The 20,987-nt window shown below is 57.9% G+C and overlaps 1 protein-coding gene and 1 long non-coding RNA gene across 14 annotated transcripts in view; one reads left to right on the top strand and one right to left on the bottom strand.

Moving 5' to 3' along the window:
• The window catches only part of MYT1L (myelin transcription factor 1 like), a 424,454-nt gene that overhangs the window by 379,135 nt on the left and 24,332 nt on the right, over positions 1-20,987 (top strand). For all 12 annotated transcript variants that reach the window (XM_043604642.1, XM_043604647.1, XM_043604649.1 and 9 more), the window contains 3 exons: positions 9,439-9,501; positions 15,013-15,096; positions 16,415-16,636. In XM_043604642.1, the coding sequence (XP_043460577.1) occupies positions 9,439-9,501; positions 15,013-15,096; positions 16,415-16,636 (369 nt within the window). The remainder of the gene's footprint in view (positions 1-9,438; positions 9,502-15,012; positions 15,097-16,414; positions 16,637-20,987) is intronic.
• The window catches only part of LOC122497513, a 29,625-nt gene continuing 19,678 nt past the window's right edge, over positions 11,041-20,987 (bottom strand). For both annotated transcript variants that reach the window (XR_006301135.1, XR_006301134.1), the window contains exon 3: positions 11,041-15,557. This is a non-coding gene — a long non-coding RNA (uncharacterized LOC122497513). The remainder of the gene's footprint in view (positions 15,558-20,987) is intronic.

Here is a 20,987-nt window from a genome sequence, read left to right on the forward strand (position 1 = left end):
TCGGTTTATCACGGCTTTTCATCTTGTTTCCTCGGCATCTTTCTCTGCTCCGTCTCTTCTAACTTGTCCGGCAGGTCCGGGTGGGACAGACCCCGAACTCCCCCAGGGGCCCGGGCGAGGGCTGAGCAGGCAGCCTCTGTGTCCCCTCTGCCGCGTCACCACCACGTCCCTTCCGCAGACTGGCTAGCGCACGGCACACCGTCCTCGCTTCTCCCAAGCTCCCGACCCTCAGCTGAGGCTTCCCCAACAAGGTTGGGCGTCTGTGGAGGAACGGGTCCCTGGTTCTCTCTCCCGGGGGCTGAGGGGTGGGGGCGAGGGCAGCCCCATCGCTCTCGGGTCCCCGCCACAGGACGCGTCTGGCCGGGCTGCCGAGCTCGGAGGCACCACGGGGGTGCCCGGGCCTCCCGGCCCCACACCCGCCCGGGACAGTGGCCCGTGTGCAGGGGCTGCAGGGTCTTGTGGACGCCTGTGCTGCCCTCAGCCCCCTTCCTGCCACCCTCCTCTGCGCCTGCCCTGGTCTCTCCATCTGGACTTGGTGTCCCCGTCTTCAGCTCTCGCTGGTTCCCGTCTTGTCCTCAGTGGAACGCACGTGCTGTGCAGACTCCAGAACCAGCACCGGGGTCAGACCTTCCGGTCGCAGGGGTGCGGGCACTGAGCCCCCCGCTCTCTGCTCGGCCCCTCGTGACCGGAGGGGGACCACACGGTCGGCGGACAGTGTGACTCTTAGAAACCGCTTTGGCTACATCCTCGGTACAAAGGTCTAGAGCAATTCATTGTACTTTCCTGCTATCCCCTCCACTCTCCCTGTTTTAGGAGACACGAGGGTCCTTGCAGATCGATCACTGGGGATCGCAAACAGACGAACAAGTGATCTCTGTCTTGCGGCACAAAATGAGCCCGGCGTGAGGGGCGGCTTGGTAGGGTAGGAGCCACTGATCACAAGGGGACATTTACGGCGAGTCTAGCTGAGCTTTGGGTCCGAAGGCATGTCTGTTCTCATCTTGACCTGGCGGCTCTTTGTGCAAACTTAAACAGTATACTTCACCTGTTTGGATCTGTCTCTTTGCCTGTAAAATAAGCATATTTGATCAACCTAGTTCTCAGAACTCATGCTAACTGAAGAGTCTCTGAAATCACTTAGAAACGGGACCCAAAAAAACCAAGGTACGAAACAAGGCAGGCCCCCCAGGAAGAAGGGAGAAAAGGCTGGAACTCAATCTTGTTATGTGAGGGATGACAGAGCAGAAAATAAACAAAAAAAATAGCTTAAAACCAGGTAGCTAGCCACAAGCAGCTGGGCAGAAGACAGGGTTTGGGGACGGCAGGAGAGGAACACAAGGTGGCACTGTGAGAGATGACGGAGAGGCCCAGGCCAACACAGGATGCAGAGGCAGCAGGCCGTTTTCTCGTCTCCCGGTTAGGACCAAACACATTTCCTCCAGACAAAAGAGAGATTCAAAAAATAAAAGACCCCAGACATGACAAACAGGGGAAAAACGGGACAAACAAAACTAGAAAGAATGCTAGGAGCAGGAACACGACCTCAGCTACCAGGAGAGCGTGTGCTGCTCCCGGCTCCGTGGCCCCCCGGCCTTTCCTTTCCTCTGTCCCGAAGACCTGACTCTCCCGCTAACGTCTGGAAGCTTGAGGAAACGCAGCTGCTTGTAAACCACCCAAGCCCCTCTCCTCATTGAACTCGAAAGCAGTTTCAAACCGTCTCTGGACAGAGAAACGGAACCCATGTCCCCCAGTCACTGTGGCTTTTACAGCCCGAGCCGCTGGCCACGGAAGCCTGCGCGTGGCCCAGCAGACCGCTCTGGGCCTCGGTGTCCCCAGACGTGCAAACGCCGCGTCTGCGCTGCCTCGGGTTTGCAGCCGCCCCCGGGTCTCCCCGTCTGTCCTCAGAGCCGGGGCGTGGGCTGGCGCGTGCCCACTGCGGGTGGTAGTGGTAGTGTAGCCGCGAGGGTGCCATCGTGGTCACACTGGGTCATCCGTCTGTCTCGGGCGCAGCCCGCCTGGCTCGTGACGCGGGCGGAGTGGCGTGGCCGGGCCGCCAGCCTCTGCAGAGAGCCCCTCCCCAGCCAGTGGCCCCCGACGGCAGGCCGGTCCTTGTGGTTCCACGTCTGGCTGTTCACCAGCAAGGCCGGGGGGTTGGGGGGGGGGGATACGGTCCCCAGCGCCCTCCCCTTCTCAGAGGCCGGGCACCTTGGTGCGGGCCTCGCGGGTAGAGGCGCCCCCCCGTCGCGCATCTCAGCCCCGCCCCACGGCCGGCAGGCGCCCTAGTCCTTGCCAACCGCCCTCCCTACACTAGACGACACTGACTGCCTAAGAGCTCAGTGCGATCGGCCACAGGTGAGTGCCTCCTCGAGGGCCCCGCGCGAGGTCCCTGCATGCCCCGGGTGGAGCCCGCCCGCATCCCGAGGTCGCGGTGCACGTGGACGCCCGCGTGGGACAGGACGTTGGAATGCTGGTTTCTGTTGCCTTCGCTCAGCCGCACCAGTCACCTTTTGTGTGTTTTTTCTTGCATGGGTCCTCCGAGTCCAATTCCAATTGTGGCTCCGGCTGCCCCAGTCTCTTGTTTAGCCGCTTCACTGCTGCTGGACGTGCATGTGCTCTGGCAGCAGTCCCCATGGACACATCCCGTTAAGTGACTGGGACGCCAGGATGTGCTAGGTACGTTCGGCCGCACCGGACAGGAGCCTACTCCCGGACGTTGCCGGGACCACCCCGCGGGCGGCAGTGCGGTGTGGCGGCGAGGGCCCCAGTCAGCCTCCCACCCCTCCCCCCCCCGGACGAGGAGGCAGCATGACCGACCGAGGAGTTAGAGCTTAAGACCCGGAGGCTGCATGCGTGGAGAGGACTAAGAGTTGCATGCGGCATGAACAACAGGCTGCACCTCCCCCCCCAGCGGCTCCCGCGGTCCCCGGACAAACGGGCCCGGAACGGCCCAGACTCCGCCTCAGCTCCGCGGGGGCCCGTGTGGTCCCGCAGGCCCGGCCAAAGCCAGGGAGGCGCCCCGGGGCCCGGGTCGGGGGAGGGCGGACGGGGGTTCACACAGCACACGTCAGGGTGGAGGGGACCCGAGCCTGGCGGCCAGCGCGTGGGCCTCTGAGTCAGGATGAAAATTGCTAGAAGCATCCCGGTTGTGGATGGGTTGAGGCTAAGAACCAGCCCCCTGGACCTGACCGCACGCACCGCGTGCTGTGGCCCGCACAACTGTTGGGCACCGCGGAACCGATGCGGCCCTAACTCTCCACCCACGTCCCCCTGCTTCTCCCGACCGCACAGCTCCCCGGGCGCTCTGTCCACCCGGGGCCCCAGGTTCCTGCCCCGCACGGCCGCGCTGGTACCTGCGGCCTGACCTACTCAGAAAGGTTACCTGAACGACCGAAATGAATTTTTTTAGTCATGCTAAGAGTGCCTTTAACAGTCTTTTTCCTTTGTTGGTTTGTTTTTGAGTGTAATTTAAAAAGAAAAGTGCTCAGACGAAAATGTGACACACAATCAGGAAGCAAGCAAGTTTTCCAACTAAATTCTTCTAATATCGGTGTGGCCGCTTCACACTTTGAAACATGTAGGTTTCCATAAAGCTAGAATGTCCTTCGCGGCCACGTGAAAGCCCCTCGCCCGACCCTCAAGGAGGAAGGGGGACGGGGAGAAACCAGGTGTCAGGGGACCAAAGCGGGAAGCAAATCGGGGACTTCCCCCAGAACTGCCTCCCGGAGGGGACAGGCGCTCAGGGGCTCTGGCAGGTGGGACCGGCGCCCCAGCCGACCTCTCCGCAGGTGGGACGGCTGAGGGGCCTGACCCGCCTCTCCCCAAGCCCTGCAGCGTCCACGGGGCTCCAGCCCACAACTCGGACTCTGTAGCTCGGCTGTGTCGCGAGCTATTTCTGGTGGGTGGCTGGGGCCGGGGGACGCTTGGAGAGTGCCACACGACAGCGTGGGGCCTCTGTGTCTGGGCTGCAGAAAGCTCAAGTATGCATACTTAATATTGCATTTCAAAAAAAAAAAAGGGAAAATTAATGAATGTCTTACAGGTTAAAAAATGGTTTGCAAGATTTTGTCTTTCCTTGAGTTTCAGGTAATATATCCAAGAAATTGGGCAGAAGTAATGTATGTTGCTTTTAAGTGACCTGTTCTCTTTGCATTTGGGGAGAAAAATCACAGACATGTAGCGTAAGAATCAGTGTATGTCATTTTTCCATTGAAAATATCTTTATTTTGCACTCCTCTGAATTTCTTTACTGTTTCCCGTCTATGTGACAGAAAAAAACAAAATAAATATATTTTTAGAACCATATCTCTTTAAGCAAAAAAAAATAAATAAAAAGCAGTTTCTGAATTGAACTTTTTATATAAATAAAGCAAAGACTTTTGTACATGTGGCCTGAATCGTTCCAATTTACAAACATATTTTGCTATTATGGACAAGGCCTAATCTTACATTTTTATGAGTTCTTTTAAAGTTGAGGGCAATAGAAAAAAATTACATATTTTTTAATACTTGGCATTTTACTTAATTACATTCCCTTGATAGAGTTGCCACGAAAGAAATGAGCAAGAAACGTGGCCGAGGGCCTTTCCACGAAATCCTCCCAGAACTCCAGTGCACCCCTTGTATTTTGTATGATCACCCTGGATCCTCAGGGTCTGTTTCTGTGGATTTCCAGCTACTGGCCTCAGCCTCGCAGGGCAGTTCACGGAGGCGGGTCAACCACAGACTCTCCTGGTGCAGCCCGGAGACACCCACGGTTCTTCCTGCCTCTATGTAGGTTTTTAAAAATAAGTGATGGACTTTTACCAGGAGGAGAGAGCCTGAGACACCTTCAGATATTTTTTGCTGTAAGCTGATTCGCAGGAGACAAGCTGGGCCTTTCTGCCAGCACAGCGAAGGGGGACGCTGGGCACAAGGTCACAGAGGCTGCCGCACCCAGGGTGTGTTACCGCTCAGGGCGGCGTCACCCCCCAGGTAGACGGCGAAGGGCTGGCCCTGTGGGGTCAGGGGCTTAGCCACCTGCTACCCGGCAAGGGCGCCTGGGCAGCACCTTGGGGTCCCCAGGAAGAAATGCTCGTGTGCATGGAATCTGCCCTGCACCTCACTGACGTGTCGCCAGGGGGGCAGAAGCCACAGGGGTTCACCAGTCTCAGATCACAACGTGTAGTAACCTGCATTCTGATGCAGGCATCCGTTTAACTGCAAGAAAACGCCCTATTTTAGATGTCTTTCTTAATAGAACTCTTTACCAAATCCTCATATTTATTTTCAAAAGACAGGGGCACAATAGCGCCTTGGAGGAGGCACTTTAAAGATGTTCTTACCAATAACGAATCGATGACACTTCAGTCGTGGGTTTGATGAGTTCCATTGCTCCCACCCGGTCTCAGGACAGGGGTTTTAGATGGGCGGGAAGACGACACTATAACAGGTGTATGTCTCGCGGAGGGACAGATCAGGGCAGACACGAGGCTGTGACATTCCTGGGACATGTGCCAGTGCAAAGTCTTATGGTGTCCAGGATTATGTGTTTTAATGGAGAGACATTAAGTTGTGCTTTGACATTAGGGCATACATCCTATGACCCCCATGTGGCTGTGATCAGTGATAGTTCCTGTGTAGATCCGAACAGAATGTTTGTTTTGGTGTACATAGCTCAGTGCAGCCATGAGCACAGGGCATTCTGGGAGGTTCGGGCTCGCAGGTCTCTTTGCCGTCTTAGATCTGCAAAAGCAACAGAAACCCACACTGCTCCCACCTGAGAAGGAGCGGGTCCATGAAGTCAGAAGTCCAGGAGTTTGTGAGTGGTCCTGATGTTTTTCCAGATTTTACTTGGATTCTGCAAAACCTAAACACCTTTTAAAACATGTTAGCATGATGTTCCCATCGCCATTCTTTTTTTTAATGTTTATTTCTTTATTTTGAGAGAGAAGTAGCACTAGTGGGGGGAGGAGCAGAGAGAGAGGGAGAGAGAGAATCCCAAGCAGGCTCCGCACTGTCAGACGCGGGGCTCAAACTCACAAACCGTGAGATCATGACCTGAGCCAAAATCAAGAGTCGGGCCTAACCGACTGAGCCACCCCGGGGGCCCCGCCCCATTGCCATTTCTAAATGTCTTTTTCGGACCAATTTTTCCAGCCAGATGATAACATGCAGTAACCAACCCCAAATCATTTTCTCCTGGTATCACTGAGACCCCGAGGCAAATGCAAGATCACAGATAAGGCACAAACGTTTTTGTCTCATCCCCCACCCCCACCCCACGCCGGGGGGGCAAGGAGAGCTCTAAGATTATCTCCGCACCCGTGCTTGCTCAGACTCTCGCCACCAAAAGTCCCTTGGACTGAAAGAGAAGCGATGTGTGAAGCAAGTGTTTTATGTCACAGAACTTTGCATCTCCAAGTACAGGAACCTAAAATAGACTCGGTGCCATTGTCCCCGGGAACTGCCAGGGAGCAGGGAGGGCGGCCGACTACTCCAGCGCAGAGAACCCGTGCCTGCCTTCTGGGGAGTTTCCATGGAAACCCAGTCAATCTCTCCTGCCATTTCAAAACCCAAGCTGTGCGGCACATGCTCCTGTCTGATTTTATCCACGGGGGACTTTGATTATCCCACACGGGCCTCTTTTCATGGAAAAGATGTGCTCTTAGATGGGTAGATGCAAATCGAGTTTTGGTAAATCAATTTTACACCGCCCCATTATCAAGGGTCCTGGAGCTGGCTCGCTTGGGAAGCAAAGACCCCTTTTGTTAGGTGAATCATCACTCCCTCATTCACCGACTTCAGAAAATTGTATTTTTGAGTGCTGAGATTTCTTAAAGCTAGGAAATCGGCATGTAAATCTAGGAGTTTAAAGAAGCCTTAAAGTCTTGAGCAGCCACAGAAAAATGAACACGAAGAGCTGGTACAAGACAGAAACCTTTTGGGCTGCCTTACGTGGTCCGGAAGCACCACCTAAAGGTGAAAAGGCTGAATCGCCTCCCCCCAAAAGCCTTGGCTGCGTCACGGGGAGCGAACAAAGAAAGGCAGCGAGCAAGGCGTCCCACACCCCCGCCTGGCCTGGCCAAGGTCCTGGGCTGCTGGCGTGGGACAGGCGGAGGCCACGAGGCCGCCCTCCGTGCCCCTGAGCAGAGGTGTGGCCGGTGGGGAGCAGACTCGGGTCACAGGGCCTGAGGCAGGCCTGGGGCTCCACCCCCTCTGCCCGGCTGACGATGAAAGCCGAGAGGACGCTTTCTGGAAACGTTTTTTCTTTCCCAACACAGAGGAAACGGGCCAAATCAATATTTTGTGTGCTGTTTTCATGGTGATAAAGGACATTTTAAACGCCTCTTTTTTTATCAGATGATGCCTTTGTAAATGGCTTAAACACACAAAATCTACTCTGAAAATCTTTCTCTCTTTTTTTATAATTAGTAAAATCTGATTTTCATTTGCATTATTTTGGTTATAATGGTTCACTTTAAATTTGAACAGAATATGTCACCCTCCTCCAGCCCTCACCAAAAAAAGGCACATTGAAAATTCTCTACTCGTGTTAAAATGAATAAATTTTAAATAAATTTGCGCTGAGTGCTTAAATTAGGAAGAGTTTGAAGAATTTTTTTTAAGCAAAAAGCAAGGCCAAGTGCGTATTATTGGCGAGTAGGAAACATTTCTGCTTCTTGATACATTTTCAAAACAGAAACTTGCGCGAAGATGAGCTTTTCTTCGACAGAATGAGGGTTGTTGCCTTCAGACTCCCCTCCCTCGGGGCATGTCGTGGGCGGGGGCAGGGCGGGCGGTGGGTGCGAGAGCGGGGTGCCTGTCCACACGAAGCACCCACCATCCATGCGAGGAACCAGGCAGTTCGGCTCGGTCACTTGAGTTATTAGCTAGAAAATAAATACTTACCCATTGGCAGAATAGTCTTGCGATCAGACTTTAATTGCACACAAACAGCTGTCGCTCTAACAAAACTTAGGTCAACAGTCAGATTTCGGTGGTGGTTCTCGACACACAGATTCTGCACACACTTCATTGTTCCACCACGAGCGCATATTTTAAAACTCCTGGTTCCGAGTGTCCACACCAGCGACGTGGCAAACGTGATCCGTTTGCCTCTTTAAGCAATCACAGCAGGGGCCGTAAACAGAACTTTAACCTGTAATATGACACGGCAAATAGCCGTTAGCGCACCGTGAGAGCCAGGACGGACCCCTCTCTTAGGACTGAAGGAGATGTAGACAGACACCGAGTGTTGGCTTGTGACACCCACCGCCGTCTCCGCCCAGCATCCGGCGGTGCTGGGCGGGCAGCGGGGCCACCACATCCTGCTCCAGACAAGTCATTTGCTGGCCCCGTCTCAGCATCCGGTGTCCCCGGTGACTCTGAGCGGAAAGCCACGTGAAACCCCTCAGAAGCAGCAGACACTGGTTAAATACTTGAAGTTTGTGATTTTTGTCCTTACCGGGCACTCGGGTGTTCACGGAGTGGGGGTGGGGCACAGGGCTGACCCAGGCGTGATGTTCTTACTAAGTCCCTTCATTCGAGTTACAAGCTATCTGGAAAGAAAGAAGAATTTTTTCCTAATTTTTGTCCTTGTTTTTTACAGTCCCGGTGGCCACATGGCAACCAGCATAGCTTGAGATGCAAGGTGTCTGCGGTGCACCTGACTTTCCTTGAGACGGTGCACTTAGGACGTCATAGGAAGGGCAGTGATGACGAAACCGTTCTTAAAGAACGCTGTGTCCCGTAGCGCAGGCCGACACAGAGCCGGTGCAGGTCCCAGAAGGACTCTAGGGTCTGGGCTGATGGGGACTGCTGGACCAAGAGATCCGGGCTCCGTGCGGGTCGGTTAAGGTCACGGGGCTTTAAGGCAACTCCAGGTGGCCTGACGCTCTCATGGAGTCCCCACGGCTCAGGCCCAGGCACCGCCCTCACTGGACCCGGGTCAGCCAGGTGGCCCAGCTTTAATGGGAGCCCGATTTAGGGCCGGTGTTTCAAGTGTAGACAAAGAGCAGTCCCTGCACATGTCCGCCGTGTACGAAGCTTGCTTCGTGGACGACTGCTGTGGCTGAGTCCCACTGACCCCTCCCTCCCTGAGGCTCACATGAGCAGGAGGGAAGCAGGCGGGGGGTGTCTGCAGGGGTCAGAGTCTCTGGACTCAACAGCCTCGAGCCCAAGCCCGAGGGGGTGTTGTGAGCGAGGCAGGTACCGAGGGCCTGATGCTCCGGAAAGCGTCCTTGTGCTTGGAAGGAAGAAGGTGGCCAAGGTTGGTATCTGGTGGTGCGCTAGGTGGGCACAGGTGCCCGCTCCCCGCCGCGGGGCTTCCTGCTCCACTCGTCTCTCTCTGGTAGGGAGGTGAAGCATTGAGAGTTTGCTTTCTGGATGAGTAAGGACGTGACGTGTTGAGGGGGTCGATTTCTCTCAAGTCAACTGGCCGATCTGCATTTGTGTTTGCAGGTGCCCGACCCCCGGCTGCGACGGCTCTGGGCACATCACCGGCAACTACGCTTCTCATCGAAGGTACGTGACGAGCCCATCCCCCTGCACGGCCCCGCTCCTTGTCCCGCCGCGCAGGCGCAGGCCTCCAGCAGGCTCTGGTGCACGCTCCGTGCCACCCGCCGATGCCCCAGACGCCAGACCACCACGTGGCGCCTTCCCCGTGGGGTCCTCACAGGAGGCAAACGCTCCCGGCCCCAGACCGCCCACCCCCATGACGCCCCACCCGTCCTGCACCTGCGTCCGCCTGTGAGAGACTCCTCGGGTCATCCAGCAGCAGCCGTTCTAAAGCAGAAGAGGACAGGGCAAAGGACCATCGCTGGCAGAGAATAAGGTCCCTGGGACGGCCACTGAGAGGCAGGCGTTCCAACACCGCTGGGAGCCGGCCTCCTAAATATGAAAATCTGAGCCCCAGTAGCAGAGCTGAAGACACGACTCGTCACAGGCCCTGCTGCTCCCAAGGGGAAGGGATTGTCCAAAGAGCAGCCTGAAGTCTCCCTCCTGGGTGCCAGGCCAGGCGTTGGAAGTGACCTGAAAGAAACTCTGGAGACCTTGTGTCCACAAAAGTGGATCTAGACCTGGGGTCACCGCACCAATTTCTTGTCCTGTTCAGTGAGCAAGAACAGGCAAGGCCAAGGTCAGGACAAGGAATTCAGGAGCTAAGGCCCATCCAACAGTGGGAGGTGGTGCTGCAAATACAGAGACTGACACTGCTGCTGGTCACTGTCTGCATTTCCCAGCATAAAGTGGGCGGTCCCCAAGTGGATGAGCATCCGGGCTTCGGATGCACCTCCCACGAGGAAATAAAGAAGACAGGACGGAGAGGAGGGGGAGAGAGGGAAAGGGAGGGCGAGGCAGAGGGGGGAGACAGGGGGAGAGAAGAGAGAGGGGCAGAGAGGGGGACAGGGGGACGGGGGTGCAGAGGCCCCTGACAATGAGAGTTAGCCGCCGGCCACCCAGCACAGGGAGGGTGCTTGCCGGTGGATCGTGTGCTGCCCGTGGCCGCCCGAGTGGTCAGATGCCAGTGGTCAGAGCAGGGGACGCTGAGCGGCTGCCGGCCCGGTTTGGAGGAGGGCAGATGCAGCCTCCTCATCGGGATCCCACCGTGTGCCCCGTGCTCCCAGGCTCACTCCGGAGCACTCCTCAGCCGCTCGGATCTGTGAAAAGCGCAGCTTAGGAATGGAGAACTGAACGGTGGGGTCACGGGAGGATTCCTCACATGCGTCCTCTATGCCAGGGGCACCCGCCTGGGCCCTGCGGACACTGGGGGCCGGACGGCGCCCTGCCCAGTGCACGGTGGGACGTCTGCCCACCAGACGCCAGTACCACTGCCGCCGTGGCTCGTGATGGCTGCGGAAAGTCTCTGGACGTCACCGAATGTTTCCCGGAGCCACCCCGAGGACCACAGGGGGGGGAGCAGGCTGGGGGGCAGCTTGGAGCCCGCCGCGGTCAGGGGAGTGCAGAGCAGGAAAAAACACCCGCAAACACACCGCCAGTGTGAAGTCACTGGTCCAGAGTGAATTCGGTGAAAGTGAACCCTCCAGTTAAGTGGGAAACGCCAAGCACATTCTACGCTACCCTTTAATTTATCTTGAAAAGAAATGTCTGCGTCCTCACGTGACCACGACTCCCAGCACGGTGTCTGCACAGCTAAAAGTGGACATTTGGTGGTCAGTCCACGTCCAAATGCATGTTCCGCTACTGATTTCTCTTTGGGCTTGGTGACACGTAATGTGTTAATTCAGTTTCCCCATTTTTATTCCCTGAGCTTCTAGGTTAGAGAGGCGGGTATTGATAGAGCACAAACCTATGAATAAAATGTCACAAAGCCCAGGTTTCCTGAAAAGCCAAGCCCGGGCACGTGAATCTGACCCGGTTCCCGGCAAAGCTGAGCACAGCCAGCGCCCCCCGCAGGAGCGCCCCGAAAGTCCAAGCGGCGCACAGGGCCATCCCGTCTGTCCCACTGGGTGAGGCCACCACCCGGGGAAGCACAGACACGGCTGGCAGCTCCCTCGGGCGGCCACTGAGGAAGGAGAGGCTGGCACGGAGCCCCCAGGCCTGCCGCTCACGAGGCCCAAACACAAGGAGAGAACCTGCTTTCAGGGTTAACCGTCCACTGTCGCTTCCCAGGGACGCGAGGAATGTTACCGATGAGCAAACAACAGAGAAAACATCTTTAAAACGGTGCCACAACTCAGGCAGCCGTGAGCCCACGCAGCCCTCCTGCCGTCCCGGGTCTCCCAGGAAGCAGGGGCCCAGAACGGGGACTGTGGATGCTGAGCCCCCCTCCCTCTCCAGGGAAAGCATGCGGTCAGGCCCGGCCTGGGGCGTCGCTGTGGGCCGGCCGCCCTCCTGACTGGGGCACAGAGGCCAGGTGCCCCTCTCAGCCGGGAGCCAGGGACAGTGCACGGTCCTCCACGGCTCTCAGGGCCACGCCGGTGTTAAGTGAGGTCGTGTCCTCTCGCACGGAGGAAACAGGTTCAGAGTTGGCCACCTCCCCGCCCAGAAGGTCGCCCAGTCCCGGCTCTGGGTGGGAGAGGTTCTGGCCTGTGCACGCTCCATTTCCGTTTTCATGGTGCGATTTTCTCGTCTCTGCACCAGCTCTGACGCTTCCCTGAATTCAGTACAATCCATATTTGCTGGCGGTCTCTAGGGTTCCGTCAACAACAAAACAAACAAAACAAACTGGACGCCTGGAGGGCTCGGTCGGTTAAGCGTCTGACTCTTGATTTCAGCTCAGGTTCTGCTCACGGTTTTTGAGTTCGAGTTCGAGCCCCTGCTTGGTATTCTCTGTCTCTCCCTCTCTCTCAAAATAAATAAACTTAAAAAAATTTAAAAAAACAACCCAGCCCACCGTCACATGTGCTGCCTCCCTCGGTCCTCAGTGACAAGAGGGACCGCGTCTGCCAGGTGAGGCTGGAGGGGTCCACAGAGACCACGGCCCTGTCCACAAGGACAACAAGGATCCATTGCTCGAGCTGGCCCTTCCCAGGCCGGCTGTTTCCTGCCAGCGCAGCGGCCCCCCCACCCCCACCCAGCGTGGTCCCAGCACACGGTCCCGAGGAGCTCCTGATCCCTGTGACCTGCCATGGCTCACATGCAGCAAGAGTGCCAAAGCCTCGAGCTGTCACAAGCCACCACGTGACTCTGGCTCCCCAGGACAGCCTCCCAGGCTCAGAGAGCAGCTGCTCGCTTAGGGTTCCAGAATGTTCTCTGATGGCAAAGGTAGCATGTGTCGAGCACGTACTACGTACCACGAGCATGGCTGTACACGTTGCCTGTGTGGTCTCGCTGTCCTACGGGACCAGTATTTGTGTCCTGACTGCACGTGAGGAAACCACGCAGGGAGGACCCGAAAGCCGCATTCGGAAGTAACGGGAACATCCAGGAGGGGATGGCCGCCGGCGGGCGGAAGCAACGCGGGCCGCAGGGCCCCGGATCCAAGCCAGGAAGGGCCGCGGGCGCACGCAGACCCCCGGCTGGACACACAGTGTGGGACTGGACGCGGGCGACCGAGCACATGGCTCTCGCGCCCCCGGAACTCGCGGCTCAGCAGCCTGTGGTGGGTGGGCGGACGGCTTCCAGCACAGCGCGAGTAACACCCGCAGGGGACGGGGCCCCGCGGGCTCCCAGGGCCGGTTGTCAGAAGGGCGCCCACACCGAGGAACACACCTCGAGGGATGTGCCCGCCAGCAGACGGCGGGGACAGTGGCGCCGGAAGAGCGTGCCAGGCGGGAGAGCCGGCAGACACTGGGGGCGGGGCCGGCCCACGGTGCCCACGGCGAGGCGTTTGGTGGTGGCCCACCGGAAGGTCCTAAATGGAGCGGCTTAACACAGCCCGGAGCTGACGCCCGCCCGTCCCGACACGGCGTCGCGCAGGCAGATGGGGGATGGTTCCGAAGGTACGGGGGACGTAAAACCAGCAGGACCCCGGGCCAGTGAGGCCGAGGATGAGCTCAGTTCCACCTCGGGCCGGGGAGCAGACGCCGATGCCATCCACGGAGAGGAGCACACGAGACGTGGAGGGAACTGAGGGCGAGGAGTTTAACCTTTAGCGGGAATGAAGGGCGTCGCCCAAAGAGACGTGACCAGGAGTCATAGGACGCACGGCTTGAGTTTTGTCGTGGATGGCAGAGGGCTCAGGCGAGCTCTGCCGGAAGGGAGGGATGCCCGGGCAGAGGGCCTGGTGGGGGCTCGGGAGCACGAGGGACGTGTGAGCTCAGGCCTCAAGCGAGGGCAGCACACGACACCGATCTCCCGGGACACAGGCCCTCCAGACGCCGAGGCTGCCGACAGGCTCGGAGGAGCATCGCCTGCAAGAGGCCAGGGGCGCCCTCCGGCTCCGGATCATGGTGACCGGAAAGAGCGCTCTTCCTGGCAAGAGATCAGAGCTGGACGGCAGTGGGGACAGCCACGGAGCGGCACACCCACTTTCCAAGTTTTTACCTTGAAACGGAGGACCAGAGGCAGCAGGAGGGAGAGGATCCGGGCACATCTCGTCTTTCCCACATTCCTATTAAAGGAGAGGCTGGAGGGGTCTCGTTCCAGAGGGGTTGGGACACCTGTCGACGGAGACAGGAGGGGGCAGCGCCGGGGCCCGAAGCCCCAACCCCAGCACCCGCCCTCTGCCTGTGGGGTGCTGCTTCTTACCCGAGAGGACAGGAGGGAAGATGCTGGGGGGGCAGAGCGCAGCGATGGGTGAGGGGACCCTGAGACTCAGCGTGGTCAGCCAGGACTGACCGGGAAGCACGGCACAAGCTCAGGAACGGAGGAGGGGTGACGGGTACCCACCTGGGCCACGGCCGCACGTCGGCACCGGACGAGTCTGCACCCGTGTGTCCCCGCGTCTCCGTAAATGGCCTAGTTTCTGGTTTTTCAGTCTTTGCACAAGAATCGCATTTATTCTGTACGTTCTCGTGCACGATCTCATATCACAGCCTATTGTTAGCCCGTGTACACGCTCATGCAAGTTAGCACGTGTGCAGTTCATACATGTTGGCCCACGTGCATGATCAGACATGTATGTTTTCTGTTCCAGCCGGAAGTCTTCCTTTAGATAAGCGTGAGCGTCTATTTCCAAAATTTTGACGACTGAATAAAATAATCATGTTCAACTTCCCCTGCACCTTCTGCAGACTCACAATAAGTCTGTACTTGAGAGGAATCAGACCACCGGGTGTCATTGTCCCCAGATGGCAGGGCCCGGGCAGCAGGCTGCAGACAACAGGTCGCCGAGGAAGAGACGGAGGGAGCGTGTGTTTTCTCCTCAGCGTTACCCCTTTTCTGGGCCCGCCACCCAGCCTCTCTCTGGTGTTCCCGGCCACCCAGCGCTCCCCCTCGCCAGGGGACTGACGGGGTCTAAAGACTTGGAGAGCACACGCGGGGCCGTTCCCGGAAGGTCCCTCCTCCCGGAATAATTTTGTGTTCACGGGGAGCAGCTCCAGCTTCTGGAGAAACAGAATCTGAGCAGCGACAGCGGGGAGGGACCTGCCCACGCCAGGGCGGACGCGTCCTGAGGCTGTGTCCCTTCTTTAGTCTTTCAGGTTGCCCGAGAGCAAAGAAAAGTGGCATCAGGGTGGCACAGAGCAAGGAAGACAAGGAAGACCAGGAGCCCATCAGGTGCGTGTGTGGGGTGGGCAGAGGGCAGCAAGCCCTTGGGGGAGCCCAGGGGGGCGGTGGGGGCAGGGGGAGGGGATGCCAGGCACCTGCAAGGCCACCTGTGGGGCACCAATCCCAGAGCACACCTGCCGGTCAGGAGCACCACGTAAATAGGGAATCTCCAGCCACCTGATGCTTGGGGGAAGCGGAGCCAGGAAACTTCCCTCTGCCCCTCGGTGGGAGACGCGGTGGCGCTGGCGGGGAGAGGCAGGTGTTAGCGGTAACACCGACGGCGAATGTTCGCTGGAAACCACGTAGCCGCCCTCTGTCCGGTTCTCCGCCAGGACCTGAGAGCGGCGGGCAGGCACCCCGGGCTTCCAGCACATCCTCCGGGTGTTTGCCACACACGGAAGCCCGGAGCCCGGTCCCAAAACTCCGTAAGATAAACCTGGGCTGTCTTCCTGCGATGTTCATCTCAGGGCCTTTGGAGAAAAAAAGAAATTGATTAAAAAAAATAAAAATGAAAATTATCATAAAAATTACATAAAACGTATCAAAGTAATCAGGTTACACTAATTTTGTAGAATGTAAACTCTGCCGTTAAAAAAACGCATGCGAAACCCACCGGCCTGGGGCCCGTGAGGCGCGCTGAGTCGCACCTCCGTGCGGTAACCGTTGGTGGTCTGCCTGCGTCCTCGGCCCCACGGCCGTCACTGCCCCGGGGAGGTTCAGGAGCGGGGTTAGCCTGCCCTTGACCTCCAGCTGCAGCCAATAATTTTCCTACCTATTCCCCAAAAGGCACTGATGGGGTACCACGTGCTGACACCGTTCCAGGAGACTTAAGTAAAATCTCTGCCTCCTGCTTAACACCCTCTCTGGCTGGAGGCTATTTTCTGGCCCCGGGAGAACACAGCCAAACAGAACGCGCTTTCTAGCTCTTGAGAAAAACCACGGGTTTATACAATCGCCTTTAAAAACCAATCCTGCAATTTCTCCTTGGCCTTGCATTCCTCCACCGAAAGAGCTGTGATTCTGTCCGAAAGGGGGTCTTTTCAACAGATGCCTGCATCTCACTTGCGACATCCAACATTCCTCCCCAACGCAGACATTCTCCCCCAAACCGCCTTCCTGGGGTCCGCGGCTGACCAGGCGTTTCCACGCGAGGAATTACCTCGGCTCTCCACTAGGTGGCACTTTCAGGGCCTTTTTCTCTGTCCTTTTCCTTTGCTGGAGCAGAGCCTGATGGGTTTTTCCTCAAGCCAGGTTCTTCCGACCTCGTGGTGGAGGCCACCAGGCATATGGTGGCACGACCATCACGTGCGTGTCTTCTGCTCCCCAGATGTCCCGTTCCTGGGTGTGACGGCCAGGGCCACATAACCGGGAAGTACGCCTCCCACCGCAGTGCGTCAGGATGTCCCTTGGCCGCCAAGAGACAGAAGGACGGATACCTCAATGGCTCCCAGTTCTCCTGGAAGTCGGTCAAGACGGAGGGCATGTCGTGTCCCACGCCAGGATGTGACGGGTCGGGCCACGTCAGCGGCAGCTTCCTCACACACCGGAGGTGAGTGGCCGCCTGTCCCGGGTCACGGCCGGCACGATGCGAGGCTCGTTTAGAAAGAAAGGGTGCAGAGGTGCCACCAACTCATGATCTCCTGAGGCAAAAAGAGGAAAACCCTCGAGTGTGTTTTGAGACGTTCGCCTCATTCCCATCTCTGCATCAGGACAGGCGTTTACCAAAGTCCCGGATCGGGATCCACAGTAAGACGCATGCTGTAACTGCACACACACGCGCATCTGTAGGTTTGTTCGTTTGGCCTAGAGACTGCAGGCAGGCCCTTCACTCCGGGAAGGAGGATGGTTTTTAGCACAGGGACCTCATGTTGCATGCCCGGGCCAAAAGGGGATCAGGACATTTCCGGAACAGCCAATCAACCCGTTGAGTTTTACTCGCTTAATTTTAAAAGAAATATGTGCAGTTAGGTTGTCTTAGCAGAAGAGGCCTATTCTGTTGCGTCAAATGCCACTCGGTGGGCCCTGCGAGGAAGAGTTGGGATGGGTGGTGTAGACAGATCGCGGAGGCAGTGGAATCGGTCGGGCCACGTGTCCCCAGCTTCTTGCGAAGCAGGCTGGAGGACGCCAGGGGAAATGCGGTAAGCCGTGTCCAGGCCAGAATGAACAGAAGCCTCCATGCAAACAGGAAGGGGTCACGGCATGTGCAGGAATGTGTGGATCAGAGCCTTTCAATGCCCCTTGAAAGGAAGGTTACATTTTCACTGTGAAAGAGAATCCTGCCGTGATAGGAACTCACACAGGGTCAGGGGACAGAGAGGAAACATGAATGGCTCTCCCTGACCGAATCTCGCAGCCTACGGCCCGAGGCCAGCAGCCTGGTGTCTCCTGGGAGAGGCTGGCCTTGATCGGAGGGGCCCCCGCAGCCTGCAGGCGTTCACATGCTCGCAGCCCACACGGCGTCCGTTCTGCCTCCGTGCACAGACAGACCCCACTCCCGCTACTGGGACGAGGGTCTACGCCGAGGTCCGCTGGGACCCAGGACAGACAGTGACCCCAAGGCGCCCCTTTTGCCCATTTGCCCAGGTCCCCGCAGAAGCCACAGAGGGTCCCGGATGTGACCCATGATGCCCACCCAGCCTGAGGGCCACCAGCCCTGCTGCACGAGGCTGTCAGTGTGCCTGTCGGTGCCACTCTGCCCCCACAGGTGCCGGGCGCTTAAGATGCCTTTGCAGGCCCTCAGCGTCTGTGCAGGAACTGGGTGGCGGCACGCGGGTAAAGGGGACAAACAGAACCGAGCGCAGAGCTGAACTGCTGTGTGTACGTTGAGGTAATACGCACATCTTACCGTCTTAACTACCTTTAGGTGCACAGCTCAGTGGCAGAAAGGCCACTCAGGTTCTTGTGCAACCGTCCCACCATCTCCAGAAACTTCTCGTGTTCCCAAACCGCGGCTCTGTCCCCAGTAACACCGACGCTGATCCCCTCCCCCAGCCCCGGCGCCCACCGTCCACCCTCCGCCTCCACCATCAGACGACTCCAGGGACATATGACGAGTGGAATCAGCCGGTGTTTGTCCTTCTAGGTCTGGCCGATTTCACTGAGCACAGCGTCCCCAAGATTCACCGTGTGTTGCAGCTGTCACAATGTCCTTCCTTTTTAAGGCTGACTCGCACCCTATTGTCTGTTGACCTGCAGTTTTTATCTGCTGAACAAGTGCTCATTTATTTTATCGAGTAGGCAAAATGCGATTCCCAGAAGGTGCGAGAATTGGACAATTCCCGGGCGAGAACTGGAAAAGCGTGCGGACGTTAGCTGAGCAGAGTGTCTGAAGGCTCAGCCTTTGGAGGCTGTGGCCCCGGCCTCGTGGGGTGACAGGCCAGCCGTCGCCCCAAACCTTTAAGGTCTTAGCGAGGAGGAGTCTCCAGAAAGACGGCCTTGGCGCATTGAGACGTGGGGTTCCTGATACACCCCCTGTGCTGGGAAAACACAAAGTTCCCGTTATCCCTCTTTTCCTCCAAAGTGTGGCAGCCTTCATAGGTGACAAGAGATCACGTCTAACGGTGCCGGGACATAAGCACCGGGCGAGCGGGAACACGCGTCTGTGGCCTCCAGGCCCTCCGAGCCGCTCTCCCCAGTTTCCTCCTCTGGGAGGTCAGAGCCCGCGGACACCCCGGGACAGGGACGGTCAGAGCCCCAGGGGCTCTGCGCACCACAGTCCCCGCTTGCCGCGAAACCGTTGGAGGCAAACTCTCCACCCTGTGAGGGAGGGTGGGGGGCTCCAGCCCGTGTCCCCAGCAGAGCTCATGTAAAGGGCGTAGGAAATGTCTTATTTTTCTTCAGGATTGGCCGAGTCTTCCTAAAACAGCAGTGTTTAGAATGAAAACCCAGATACTTTCCCATGTAAATCAGACATTTCTATCAGGACATACTGCGAACCCTCCAGCAGTATGGGAAGCCGAAGTCGCTGTCTTCTGACGACGCGGCACGGGCCCTCGTGATCTGTAGATGCTTCTCGAGCATCCGGGACGGACCGGCTCTCCCCGTCGTCACTTCGAAGGCCAGCCGTGAGCCAAACGAGTGCTGTCACCCGAAGCAGTGGCCACACGCACCTCCCAGGGGGCCATGGAGAGGCTTCCAGAAAACCTGGATGGGGACAGCTGGGACCAAAGCCAGCCTGAAAGAGGGCAGAGGGCAGAGGGCAGGTGTCAGGGTGGGGAGTGAGGATGTGGCCACTGGTAGAAGAGATTCAGGAGGGAGACACGTATCTCCCCAGGGCCCAGGATCGAGGCACGGCCTCGGGAAGAGAGAATCCATGTGTTACCAGAAGGGGAAAACGGGGGAGACAGCAAGACACTGAGGGCCCAGGCCAGCTGCGGGAGGTGGGAGCCCGGCCAGGACGACGACGGGGCAAGTGGGGCAGGAGGAGGAGGGGTGGGTGGGCAGCGGACGGCGGCCCAGGGGGGCCCCGAAGGGGCGGCACGCCCTGTCCCGGCAGCCAGCAGGGTGCGGGAGGGGAAAGCAGGCAGCAGCCTGGCACAGCCCGGGCACGGGCCCCGGGGGTGACTGGGAGCATGGTGCAGGCAGGCTGGGAAGGGCGGGGAGGCCGGGAGGAGCCGGCTGACCCGGCGGTGGCGACACAATTTCCGGCCGGCTCCCGCCTTCCCCCCACCTGGCGCCTGGGCTTCCGCCCGGGGACCTCGCTCCCTTCCCCGCCAGCCCTGCTGAGTGCCGTTCCCTCCGCATCTGAGCGCCTTCCCGTTGCCTACAATGCTCTTTCCTCCACTTCCCCGCCTGCCCTACGAAGGCCTCCTTGTCCTTCAACGTGATGTCGGGCTCGTCGTGCGCCAAGCAGAGTTCGAAATACCTTGCGATGTTAACCCTCGTCATCTTCATAAGAACCCATGGAATTAGGCCCCATAACGTGCCCGGTTTGTAAACATTCCTGGTCTGTAGGCCAGGAACTCAGGCCACAGGAGCTAAGTACTTGTGTGTCTAAGTGACGGGGCAGGCCTCGAACCCAGGCAGCCTGCCTCCTGCATTCCGGGGCCCCTCCTCCGAGCTGTGCGGCTCCCCTTCACCCTGAGCCTCTGTATCCAGGTGGTGAAACAGGCCGGACTCCCCTGTCCACGCAGGGTGCCCTGTGTGTCCCGCTCCCCGGTAACTGCAGGGTCTGCCCTGCTCCGTTGCAACGGCTTCTTCCTGCTTCCACGTATCCAGGGCACCTCACTTGTTCCCGCATACCAGCATTTAGGAAACGGTCTCCCGCCTCCGTGAGTGACGGAATACGTTTTCTGAGGTGGTCAGAGCTCTGGTGAAAATAGGAGGCAGCAGGGGCTCACCGGGTGCACCGAGCAGCCTGGCCTCCTCCGAGACAGGAATGCTTTCCAGGTGTGACGGGTCCCGAGGCAAGAGGTTCCAGCACGGTCTGGGGGTGAGGGGCATGAGGTGGAAAAGCAGGGCACAGGGAGAGAGCTCTGCCGGGGGCCCCGCTGCCTGGGGAGGCCACTGTGCGTCCTGGGGCACAGGTGCGGGAGGCCGGGGGCGGGGCGGGGGGAAGGTGGGTGTCCCTAGCTGTTGAACCTGCTTCTCTGTGTGTGAGTATCCCCTCCACCTTACTGCCCTTCAAGGAACAGTGGAAGAGTCTACAGAATTAAAGTCACTAGTTCTAACCCTGGAAACAAAATACGCAACCTTGGAACTAAGTCGTATCTTTCACTGGGCTTGACCAAAATGAACTTTTTTTCAAAAAGATCACACCCTAGACCCTCTTAAACTTTCCCACTTGGATCCGACAACCTGATTTATTTTATTTTCAGCTTCCTTCTAGTCCATCCCACACGGGGAGCTGGCTTTCTTCAGAATTTCACTTTGCTTGGCACTTCCCGAGAGAATTGCATTAA

The sequence above is a fragment of the Prionailurus bengalensis genome, chromosome A3 (assembly GCF_016509475.1).
Source record: "Prionailurus bengalensis isolate Pbe53 chromosome A3, Fcat_Pben_1.1_paternal_pri, whole genome shotgun sequence".
Taxonomy (NCBI): domain Eukaryota; kingdom Metazoa; phylum Chordata; class Mammalia; order Carnivora; family Felidae; genus Prionailurus; species Prionailurus bengalensis.